Genomic DNA, 12,790 nt, shown 5'->3' on the forward strand with positions numbered 1-12,790 from the left:
GGCCATAATATGGCTTTCCATAGTCACATATGATTTTATATACACCTGGAAACTGAAAATGGTTGTGAGCCTGTTTTGGTTGGCTTAGAATTGATCTGAGTTTAGGGAGAGTAGAAAAGCATGTTTTTATATTAAATTTTTTCAAAATTCTTCTTAGTTTCTGGGAGAGCGAGCTGATGTACAGTAAAGAGATGATGTACGGTAAAGGTTATTGATAGTTTTTTTTGAAGCGTAGCCATTATTTATGAAGGTTCTTTTGAGATGTTGTAGTTCATTTTTCAGCTCCTCCTCATCCGACAATACAGATCTGGCATGATGAGCCAGAGTGGAGATGATACCTAACTTCTGTTCTGGATAGTGTGAGGGCGCATGCAGGTATCTTCAGAAAATCAACGCACACAGATCAATCTATGTGCGTTGATTTTCTGAAGATTAAGATTTTTAAGGAGTCAGACATCTTAGTGAGTTTGATGTCTAGAAATGACAGAGATCCCTTTCCTTCAATTTTGATAGTAAACTTGATGTCTGGGTGGAAGTTGTTTAAGTGATTAAAAAAAAATGTGAAGATTATTTATACCATATTCCCAAATAAGGAATGTCATCCACATAACGGAATCAGATTTTAGGCTTAAGTGTAGCAGTAGAGATGGCCTTTTCTTTGAAATCCTCGAAAAAAATGTTGGCTAGTATTGGAGACAGGGGGCTGCCCATTGCTAATCCCTTATTTTGTTTATAAATTTTTTCTTCAAACTTAGAGTAGCCTGAATTAATACAATGTGACACAGAGCAAACATCTTTTTTGAGATCTTGTTACTTAAAATATTGATTACTCTTGAGTTGGAACATTTGTAAAGAATGCCACCACGAATGCTCGCCATAATATTCGAATTCTTGAGCTTTATACTTTTAATTTTAGAGACAAAGTCCTTTGAATTTTTAATCTAAGAAGGAGATTTTCCTGCTAAATCTTTTGATAACTTATATGTAGGTGAGTCAATACTATCAACAATTGACCTTAGTGGACAATTTTCTTTATGTACCTTTGGAAAACCGTATAATCTGGGGATGAGTGGATGTAGAGAACAAAGAGAAAGGCGTATGTTTCTTGGAAGTTCCATGGTCTTTTTTTAGAAGGTTCTTGGTTCTGTTATCTCTAGCTCTGAGTATGTATCTGACTCTAATAACGCTAAGATTTTGTTACAGTAATCTGTTTTATTTAGGACAACAGTTGTATTACCCTTGGCACCTTGGAGGATGATAACATCTTTGTTCTTTGTAAGCTTTTAATGACTAGTCTTTCACCAGGAGAAATATTGTTAACTTTAGGTTTTACGTTGTTGATCACAAATATGGGCTCCATGCGAAGTAAATTCACCTCTGCGGTAGGAAGTAGTGAAGTAGCTTTCTCTATCTTAGTGAGAAACAATACTTTAGGGATTGTTTTAGGCAAAAGGACAAAATTGAGACCTTTTGAGAGAATATGTTCTTCTTCAGGACTAAGAATATATGACGATTGGTTTATCACTAATTTTTTGAGGCCTTCATGATGATTGTTAAGGGTGGATCGTTCTTGTGCTGATTTGAGCGAATTAAATTTCCTAATTAGCTTACATTTATTAATCTCTTGAATGTGGTTCCATGACATGTAGTCTAAGGATGCTGCTAATTGGTTTTCTAAAGATGATTTTTTTTTGTAAAGAGAAAAGCTAAATTGCATTTGGTATCGCTAATTCTTTCTGATAAAAGTTCTAATTTTGCTTTTTTGTAAATTCTGTGTCCCCATAACTTTCTGTTGTTATGACCTCCCTGAATTGTAGGAATTTCGGAATAATTGAAAAGAACTTACAACGTTTTAAGAAGATAAGCCTGTTTATAAAAAGTTCAATGCTTCTGAGGGTCTTCTGATAAGCTTTTATAAGTTGGATTTTATCCTTGTCATAAGAGATATGACGATTATCAGCTATATTGACTCATTCTGTATTGTCAGATGAGGAGGAGCTGAAAATTGAACTACAACATCTCAAAAGAACCTTCATAAATAATGGCTGCTCTTCAAAAACTATCAATAAACAACTATACTGCTGCTCTCAAAATGACACAGGACAACCCTAAGGGTTATATCTCTTTACCATACATTCATACTCACTCTCCCAGAAACTAAAAAGAATTTTGAAAAAATTTAATATAAAAGCATGCTTTTCCACTCTTCCTAAACTCAGATCAATTCTAAGCCAACCAAAACAGGCTCACAACCATGTTCAGTTTCCAGATGTATATAAAATCATATGTGACTGTGGAAAGCCATATTATGGCCAAACTGAGAAATCCATCCTCCTGCGTCTCGAAGAACATCAGAGAGACATCGCTTATAGTAGAACCAGATCAAGCGCCCTCTCAAGCCATGTCCTGTTCTCAGTGAACACAAATAATGAAGGCCGCCAACACGAAATAGACTGGAATACAACATCAAACATTCATATATGTCACAATGAAGTAGAACGCCACGTAGTTGAATCCAAAGAAGTTATCCTAGACTCTTCTCATAAACAGTAACCTTAGTTATAGTTTGCCAGACTCACATAGCTCTGCTATCAGATACTGGCACACTCTTGAAATCACACGCTAGCAGATGCCTAACAATAGAACTTTAGTCTGGACTTACTTCCATTAATTAACTCAAACTTAATTTCAGTTCATAGTCTGTTTTTATAGTGGTATAATGTTTCTTTACGGTGTTTTTTTATGTTTGCTTTTAATGTTCTCATGCCTGAAAAAGTCTGCATTCTGATGAAATATGTGGGTTAAATTAAATTAATTTGTTTTTCTAATTCTTGGAATTCAGTCAATGAATAATCTGAACATATCTACATGCCGAGTCAATATAGCTGATAATCATATATATATATATATAGTTTGGTTTTGTCCTTAGACCGATTTGTAGTATTATAAGACTGGATCTCCACCACTTATTAATATGAAGCTAACTTCCAAATTCTTGAATCTGCTGTTGGTTTTACAGTAATGTTACTTATTGTTAAGCCTGAATATCCACCATTCAGCAACCTTATAACCCTAATTAAACTAAATTACATTTAAAATAAAATTACAGTGTCTGTTTAGTACTTAATTTGTGCAAAACATGCACAAATTAAGTCCACGTCTACTAACTTGCAACAATCATATTTCTTGACTCATAGTCATTATCCCTACTTTTGTTTACTTAGTACTCATTTGTGCATTTGAAATCATATGAATGAATGAATTGAAATTTTGAGAAGCTCTCTATTCCTCTATGGCTTATTTGGTAATTATGGTATGTTTGGATTGGAAAGATCTAGGTTCAAATGCTGGCTGAGATATAAAGATCATTTTAAAGAGTCAAAGTGAGTTTAGCTGATCTCATATAGTGGTGGTAGGATTTCCCCTTCTCAGAAACTGAGGATTCTCATCTTGTGAAGACTGGCCTGAGAATATCTGATTGACACATAACAGATAATGATGGGATATCTGCTGTTAATCCCATCATTACCGATGATAAAATGGGTAATATTCTATAAGATTAACTGCCTTGTCAGAGCATTAATTAGGCTAATATGAAGCTAAGTTACTTAACCATGTTAGGCCATGTACCTAATATATTTTACAATTAGTTAATAGCAAGAATAAAAAAGTGTCACGTGCTCATATGTTATGATTTTGTATGTCTTGAACTGATTATTAATTCTTATGTTTACAACTTAGTTGGCAAACAGAATAGCTTCTTTTAAGTAATTTATAAAATAAGGAGGCTCATTCTGATTAGATAAGTTTATTCTGTAGTAAGGCAAGCAATGCAGTTTTTATTATGATGTTTGCTAAAATCATATCAAAAACGACTTATAGACCTAAGCATCTTTATGATTGTGCTCTTTAAGCAGCATTTTTTTACAATTCATTTGATACTGAAGTGAACTATGTTATGAGGATTTGTGCAAATTTTAATTTTGCTGATGTTAATGATAGAAAGCTTTTTTTTTTTTTTTTCCATTGGAAAAAAAAACAGGCAGTTATTCTATAGCTTTAGCTCAAAGTATTATTTATTTTTCTTAAATTAAACAATAACTGCTGTTAACTTTTTTTTTTCAGCTGTTGGATGCCGAGAATTTCGCTGTTTGAACAGTTTTTGCATATCACAGGATTTAATATGTGATGGTGTTAACCACTGTGGAGATAATAGTGATGAAACAAGTCATGCTCTGTGTGTAGGTAAGAATGCTCATAAATATTTTAGTAGTCTTGTATAAGAATTTCTAATTGCTTTGATTCCTCTATAGGAGCAGCTCTGAAAAAAATATTATGCATTTAAGTTATTTAATCAGGAATAAATGAAAAGTGGTTTTATCTGTAAAAAAAGGTACAGATTCTTTTTGTTAATGCAGCACCTGGGGATTATAATTCTGGTGGAATTTTTCATGCCTGTGATTCTGTCTTATTAATATTGTATATAAAAAGAAATTAAAAATAGGATTTGAGTAGCAAAAATAGTGAGTACTTTTATTTTATGTATCTTATTTCTTTATCTCTTTTGTGCCATCTTCATTTCTGTAATGGAATGAAGAAAGCACAAAAAAATTAATTAAAGGTTGAAACCTTTCTCTGTCGCAGAAACATCATCTAGGATACAGTATAAGGATTGTAACACGCCCCCCCCACACACACACCTTGTGATATTATGAACAAACTGGAAGATCTTCCAACATTCACTGTGAAGAACATAAGAAGTAAGAAATTAAATAAGAACATAAGAAAAGAATTCACCACCACAATTATGGTCATTCTGGTTTAGCTGATGACACTTTCCACAAAATCAAATGGCAAAAAACTGTATTTCATTGCAGTAAATACAAACATGGAAGACTTTTCTTTTTTTAATCAGATTTAAAAAACTAACCAAACTTCAATAAACATGATTTTGCAAAATTTCCAAAGATTTGGGAAACTGTAATTCTTAGCCCTCCTGCTCAACAGCCAAGGCTATCTGCTAGAACCTCAGTGGATGCTGTTCTTAGGACTTTAGTCTTTTAATCTAACATCTTCTACTGTATGCCCACAGATGCGAGATCGACACTTCTGTGCATGTCAAAAGAAGGAGAATCCATTCCGATATTAGGGTAATCAATGCCTTTCATGGGATGGGTGTTTATTATTATATGTCAGAAAATTAGCTTTTCTTTTATGAAAATTCTAGTTCTTAAAGTTGTAACTATTTTGCTCATACAACAGTTGGAAAATTTATGTATAAAGCACGTGATATCGTGTGTTGGTGACCAATTCGTACATCCTTTATTTCTTTCTTCTCTTCAGCGTGAATTGACTATTCTTGGCACATTGCCAAGATTGGCTCTACGAAGTGTGGGCATACAATACGTGTGTGTGTGTGTGTGTGTGTGTGTGTGTGTGTGTGTGTGTGTGTGTGTGTGTGTGTGTGTGTGTGTGTGTTTGAGTGTGTTATTACCATTTGTATGTTGTGTACCAGTTGATATCTCTGTGACAGAGATGAAGTACCCGATCCATTTAACTTTAGATTCATCTCTTCATCCTATTAAACCATAATATGAGCTACAAATAACACTTAAGTCTAAATACACAATTGTTCTTTACCATACACTTGTATTTGATATAATGATAAGCGGAAGTAAAACACAGTGATGCAAGTGTTTTATTTACTCCAGGCAGCTGGAGTAAATAATATTTGACCAGAAATTGTCAGATATAGAGGTATAAAAATTGACACTGGTTGCATGCATAAATTCAGAAGAACTTGCAGTTTTGCAATTTGCAGAACTTGAATTGCAGTTCATCAGCTTGCAGTTCCATCTGCAATTCTATATTTCAAATAGCAGTAGATTTCTCATTATAGTATATATATCATACAAAATAAGGAAATATAACTTAGTGTGAGATAGATGAATTTCCCTGCTGAGTGTTTCCAGATAGCATTTATGCAATCGTGCATGAGAAGAGACTTAAAAAAACTGAAGAGAAAAAAAACTTAAAGAGAGGAACAATTTTTATTTAAGCCAAATGGGGATTATCATGACCATATTTTTGCTTTTACAGATAAGCTAGAAATCATGATATTATAATATGTATTATGCTTTGTTGATCAGGAAAGGGCATATGATAAGGTAAGGAAAGCAGCTTATCATCATCAAATTCCTGTTATGTCTCACAAAGGGAGTATACAGTACTATGATACTACATTATTAAGTTTGCATTTTCATTAGTCTCCTATCAACAGTTTTCTTAGAAATTAATATGTTAATTTTTAGGACTCCCATATCATATATTTTATTTCAGTCTTTATTTCTAATTGCATCAGTTCATTCAAATCTCGGCCTTCACTTGGTTCTTTTCTTGCTGCTCTGCTATCGAACACTTGTTCTACTAACCGTTCTTCTCCGATTCTATTTAAGTGACTATACCACAATGTCAAGTTCGTTTCTTATATCTTTTAATGAGATTCTACCGTTGATACTATTTTTTTGCTATTGTAATTTTTCTCAGAATTTATATATGTTGTTTCTAGTCTTTGATCAAATGTTTTATTTCTAACCCAATTTTTAGATCTGTGAGTTAAAATAAATTTGAGCACAGTCTTGCATACTGCTTGTGTTTTGAATAATTTCTTTCCATAAATCTATTCACCTGGTTCCCCAAAATTTAATATGCTAATTGTATCTAAACTGCTGAAATATTTTACTTTTTTATACATTTGCTGTTGAAAATAAAGCCTGATTCCATAGTTTGTTTTTTTATTTTTGATTTTCATGCCAATTTTTTTAAAATCAGTTATTCAGTTTAATTAGTTGATGATTTGTCCTGGATTTATTTAAGAACATAACATCTGAATCAAGTAAAGAGCCGAGATTAACATCACAGTTTTTGATATCATGTTGAATTCATTTTTCTTTGCAATCTCATACATTTAGGATCAGTGCTATCTTACTTCTGTAAGCCATAGGGCCTATTTGTTTTTCTATAAATTGATGCTTGGCAATAAAAAAAATAATAAATAAAATATTATTATTATTATTATTACGGGAAACTCCAAGGCGTCCTTAAACCCATCGAGGGAGGGCCTAAACATGTCAAGAACTATTCAGTATTCGCACAGTATCTATCATACTTTGTTTTGAATTCATTCACAGTCATGGCACCCACAACAGACTCTTGCAGCTTATTCCACTCATTCGCCACTCTTCAAGTAAAAAACCTAGTTCTAACACCCTTGCTAACTACACTCTTGCTCAGTTTCTATGGATGGCCTCCTAGTTCTTCCACCACCAGACCTGTTCTGAAAAATTTCCTCTGAATTACTGTATTTCTCTGTGTATGAGACGGACCCTACTTTTTCGAACCCAAAATTAAGAAATCAATATTTTAAACTTAAAACAGAACAGATTTGTTATTTTAAATATTCAAATTATATTTAGTAATTTGGTAATATTTTTAAGATACATACTAAGAAATTATGCATCACTCTCAGTTCCAGGCATATCATTTTTTCATCACTATTAGTTCCAGACATATCACTTTCTTCAACATCTACTGCATCACTGCTGTCTTCTGAGTCACTGTCTATATATATATGAGATCATTCTCAGTTCCATCCATGGCATCGCTGATTCCACATTTCTTGAAGGGCTTCACAACCACCTCTTGCTTGACTCCATTCCATGAGTTTAGGACCCATTTGCACTAAGTAATGGTTGGTTTTTTCACTCTTCCTGTTGGTGTTAAGTTATTACCTGCTTTTGCATCCATTTATTCCATTCTTTTTTTCATCAGAGCTTTTAAGGGCTTGTTAATAGAAATATCTAGTGGTTGTAGCTGACCTGTAAATCCACCAGGAATAACTGCTAGCTGTGTTCACAAATCTGCTGCAACCCTTTGTCTTTTCTGTTAAATGTGCTTGGAACTGATCAAACACGATCAGAGCTGGCCTCTTCAAGAGCCCTCCAGGTCTTCCGGACCAAATCTTTGCCAACCAAATAGCCATGATCTCTTCATTCATCGTTCTCATGAACTTGGACAAGAATGCCACATGGTATGCTATCTCTAGGATATGTTTCCTCTTTAAAAGCATAGGAGGCAGTTTGGTACCATCTGCACAGCGTGAAAGGGCATATATAGTGTGGTGTATAGTGTGTCTTTTCATGACCACTTGTTTTGATTGACAATGTTTTGACCCCTTTCATATCAACAGTTCTGTTGGAAGGCACATCAAAAGTGAAAGGCACCTCCTCCATGTTTGCAATCTGACTTGGTTCAAAAGCATATTTTTTCTGAAGTTTTATGACATAAGAGTAAAACTTGGATTTTATCCTCATAAGCTGGTGATATTTTCTGGGCTAACTTGGTTTGTGCTCTCACGGGCAACACTTCTCTCCTCATGAAATTGAAGCACCATTTTGCCTTTCCTATGAAATCAACAATGTTCATTTCTCTTGCAAACTGCCTCATATTGAATAAGCTTGGTTGACACACATATCCCATTCTGGCGCTGCTCCATAATCCAAGTCTTAAGCCTCTGCTCCAAGTTTGGCCATTTTACTGGTTTTCCTCTTAAGGCCCTCTTCTTTTTTTTTTGCATCTTGAGTAGTTGTTCTTTCTATTTTCTTCATTGTCTAATCATACACTCAGTGGGAGCAGGTCCAAACTGTGTCTCTGAAGTTTTATTTCCATGTTCTTTTGTGTAAATGATGACTTTTAACTTGAATTTTGAAGATTATGACAATCGTTTTTTATTTCTGGACATTTTTATGGGCTAATGCTCAAAATATTATTAATGCATTAACTTACCCTGCCAACGAGTTGCAGACATATGAATGCTTTCAGAGTTCTGATTGGTTTATTCAGAATCAGCAGTTAATGACGTCAATCGACAGAGTTAACAAAAGCTAGTGATTGGCAGAAGCCTGTTCGTGGAGACAAGGTACTCGCAGTTTCTCCAAGGCAACCTGTGACAACTAGTCACAGACCTTCTTTTGGACTCTACTCCTGATAAACTACCCTCTGAAATCTCTCGATCAACCACCCTCCTATCCATCTCACCAACCCTATATCCATTCCCATGTGCTGCAGTTTACTGATTAGAATTCTATGTTGTCCTGTCAAAGGACAACATAGAATTCTTAGCAAAGTCCAGCAGTATCGCTGTAAACCTATTATCCTTATCCAGTTCAGCCGTCACTGTATTATAAAACATGAGCAAGTTACTGAGGCATGATCTACCCTTCACAAAATCATGCTGCCCCTCATACAGTATCCCATTTTCATCTATCCATTCCTGTATTTTGCTCTTGACTAATTTCTCCAAAAACCTTGACAACGACTCCTGATATGCTGATCAGTCAGTAATTTGCAACCACAGTCTTGGAGCCTCCTTTATACATTGGAACTATTTTCCCATCTTTCCACCTCCTTGGGACTAACTCAGAGCTGAGACTTAGATTAAAGAATGTGGTCAAGGGGACTAACAATTCCTTTGCCGCTTCATGTAAGACTTGAGCTGGTATACCATCCAATCCCACAGATGTATTCACATTAAGGTTCTGTAATATAATGTTCACCTCCATTTCATTCATCTCAATTCCCATATATGCCTCGTTGGTTCCCTGATTCCTGCAATATCACCACCTGGATGGTATACTCTTGTAAAGTGTTCACTTAGTAATTCTACTATTTCAACTGATTCAGTTACCTCCCTACCATCGGCATTCCTTAAAATCATTCTGCCATATACATTTTTATAATTTCCTTTTATTATATTTCCTTTTATAATCTGCTTTTGCTTTTCTTACCACACTAGTTACTCTTCTGGCCCGTGCTTTGTGCTGTTCGTGTGCCTGCAGGTCACCTTTCTCCTTAAATTCCCTCCACAATTGTTTCTATTTTTACAGCTCAAGCTTCATCCATTTAACTCCCACTTGATTTATTCCCCAGACTCTAGATATGCAGTCAGCCATTACCCCCTTCAAACAGTCCTTTACCACTTCCCATGCACTATCAACATCCAGTCCTTGCAGTTTTACATGCCGTGGCGCTGATCCAAACAATCTCCTAAGCTTGTCATACTTACCAGCCTGGTAATTCCACATGTACCCTGTCTCAATTGAAAATTCCACACATTTAGCCACTTCCCAGGTGATAATTGCTCTCACCATTTGGTGGCAATGTGGTCATATTCATTATAGTCAAATTCTCAGATTCAATTACTAGATCAAGCAGTCTTGAACCCTTAGTATATTCCATTACATGCTGTCTCAGGTAGTTATCCCTTAGTAACTGCATAAAATCCATTTTCTTCCTCCCATGTGTCCTTTCCTCCTTCCAATCAATGTTACCATAGTTGAAATCCCCTAATAATTACCTGTCCTCCACTCATTGAATCTATTTGTCTATGCATACTATCTCCATCATCTATTGCATCACCTGGTCTATAGCAGCAACCCAACTGTATATTTTGTTCTGCTGGCGTCAATCTCATACCAGATAGCCTCAAATGTGCTATTTTCACTATCCTGCAGTTGAACTTCTATTCTCTTTGGCTGCAGTTCATCAGCTATCATCAATAACAGTCCCCCTGCCATTCTTTTCTCTCTGTCTTTCCTGAATACACTATACCCTTCACATTCTATCCCACTAACTATATCATCTTCTGTTAGCCATGTCCTCACTAATACCAATAACCTGTGGCCAGGAATAGCAAACCAAGGCCAAAAATTGCACCTTCTTATTCCTAATACTCTTGGCATTAGTGTACATAAATCCCATTCTGGTTTGTTATCCTTCATAATAACCCAGGCATATTATACACATTCTTACACTCAGCTGCCTTACTGATGTCTGCATATCCACTCAGTCCCCCCCTCCTCCCAAAGCTCTAGTTTCCCTGATTGTGCACATCCACTTTCACTTCATTCAGCAACAATTTTTCCAATCTCTGCACGCCAAATCCATTCAGATGCAAACCACCCTTCTTGTGTAAGTCCTTTCGCCCATCATACTCACTCCACACAACTCCTCCTGCATAACCTAAGCATAGGTATTCACAATTATGGCCCTCCTTCTCAACTCTACTCTGTCATACCATGGCAACAGATTCACTATCTTAATATAAATTATTTATATATATATATATAAATAATTAATATTAAGATATTAATAACATATTAATAATAATATATATAAATTACACACACACACACACAATATCTATACATCAACTGAGCGAAAATTATTTTCTAACAATTTTTGCTCAAGAATATTTATTAATAAGTATATTTAAAATTGGTGTTGGACTATCATTTGTCCAAAATAAAAATCAGTTTATTACAATGTCAGTACAGTAAGTCAGTTATTTAATGGGAGCAGTGTAGATTCATATGCTGAGCTACAGGTTCTTTTATCTTAATATTGATATTAAGATTAAAAAAAATATTAAGATAAAAATTGCTAGCCTGCTGGCCGAGTGGTTAGAGTATCTGCTCTCTAGCCAAAAGGCTGTGGGTCGAATCCCACCGTGGGCATGGATGTTTGTGATTGTCTTTGGAAATACTAGTGGTGGTTGACGGTAGATGACATTGGTATAGTTGCGGTCAGTTGGTGGATTTGAGCGGTGGAGGCAGAGCTGTGGAGCAGGTGCCCTCCCTCGATGAGTTTTTGGACTCCCTGGAAGGGTCTAATAATAATGATATTTGTTATTGCAATTTGAAGTATCTGTTAAAGTGTTGTGTTCTTAATACAGTTCCTGTATTTTGATTTGATAAATTTTTATAAATTCGACGAATGTTTTAAACGAGCAGCTTTTAGACATGAACTGTAGATTTAACTATACAAATGTTGTTTGAGAAGAAAAAAAACTGTTTTAAAGCAAGAATGAAAACTTGGAGTCACTGGTAAACTATGAAGAAAATATTTGATTGATTTACCTATATTTTATTATTATTATTATTACTATGATCATCATCATCATCAACAGACCTCCATGGAATCAAAAGACTCATCGCGGAAGATTCCACTCTCACATGCATAGCTCATCATACCTTGACTTAAATGTATTCACTGTCTCTACACTCACCACACTCTCAGGCAATGCATTCCATTCACACACACCACTTTCCATGCAGAAAATCTGCTCCTCATCCCCCCCCTTGCTCACACCCACCTTATGCAGCTTCCAGGGTTGGCCTCTCTTTCTTCCCACCTAGATATTCTATGAAAAATCTCATCCACACTAATTGGGTAATTATCCCTTACCAACTTATGTCTTGATCATGCCTCCCGTCTTCCAACTAGGCTGTTTAAATTGCATTCTCTCAATCTGTCCTCATATTCCACATTCCGGAGACCAGAAACCAACTTAGTCAATCATCTCTGCACCCTCTCCAACATCTCATCATCCTTTTGAAAACCTGGCAACCAAATCTGTACACAATAATATGCAGCCTGATCAAAATCTTGTACAGTGGAATCAAAACATCCTTACTTCTACACATCAGTGTTCTCTGCATCATTTCCATAATCTTCTGTGTTGTCCTCACAATTATAGCAAAATGTCCACAAAAATCTTTCATTTCCACTTCCTCTAGAATATCCCCACCAATCCTGTACTCTGAATCCCATCTTTGTTTCTCAACTTTTAAATCTTTACAACACTTGCTACATTAAACTGACATTCTCACATTTGCCTATTCAGACAGTCTTTTTAGGTCCTCTTGCAAAGCTACATCTGTTCTATTTCTTG

At 35.3% G+C, this 12,790-nt stretch overlaps 1 protein-coding gene across 2 annotated transcripts in view; it reads left to right on the forward strand.

Annotated features, from left to right (window-relative positions):
• Positions 1-12,790, forward strand: part of LOC150100862 (uncharacterized) — a 116,291-nt gene that overhangs the window by 64,329 nt on the left and 39,172 nt on the right. For both annotated transcript variants that reach the window (XM_090401171.1, XM_090401172.1), the window contains exon 4: positions 4,126-4,245. In XM_090401171.1, coding sequence (XP_090257297.1) covers positions 4,126-4,245 — 120 coding nt within the window. The remainder of the gene's footprint in view (positions 1-4,125; positions 4,246-12,790) is intronic.

This window comes from Typopeltis vanoorti, chromosome 12 (genome assembly GCF_054136105.1).
Source record: "Typopeltis vanoorti isolate ZY-2024b chromosome 12, IOZ_Tvanoo_1.0, whole genome shotgun sequence".
Taxonomy (NCBI): Eukaryota; Metazoa; Arthropoda; class Arachnida; order Uropygi; family Thelyphonidae; genus Typopeltis; species Typopeltis vanoorti.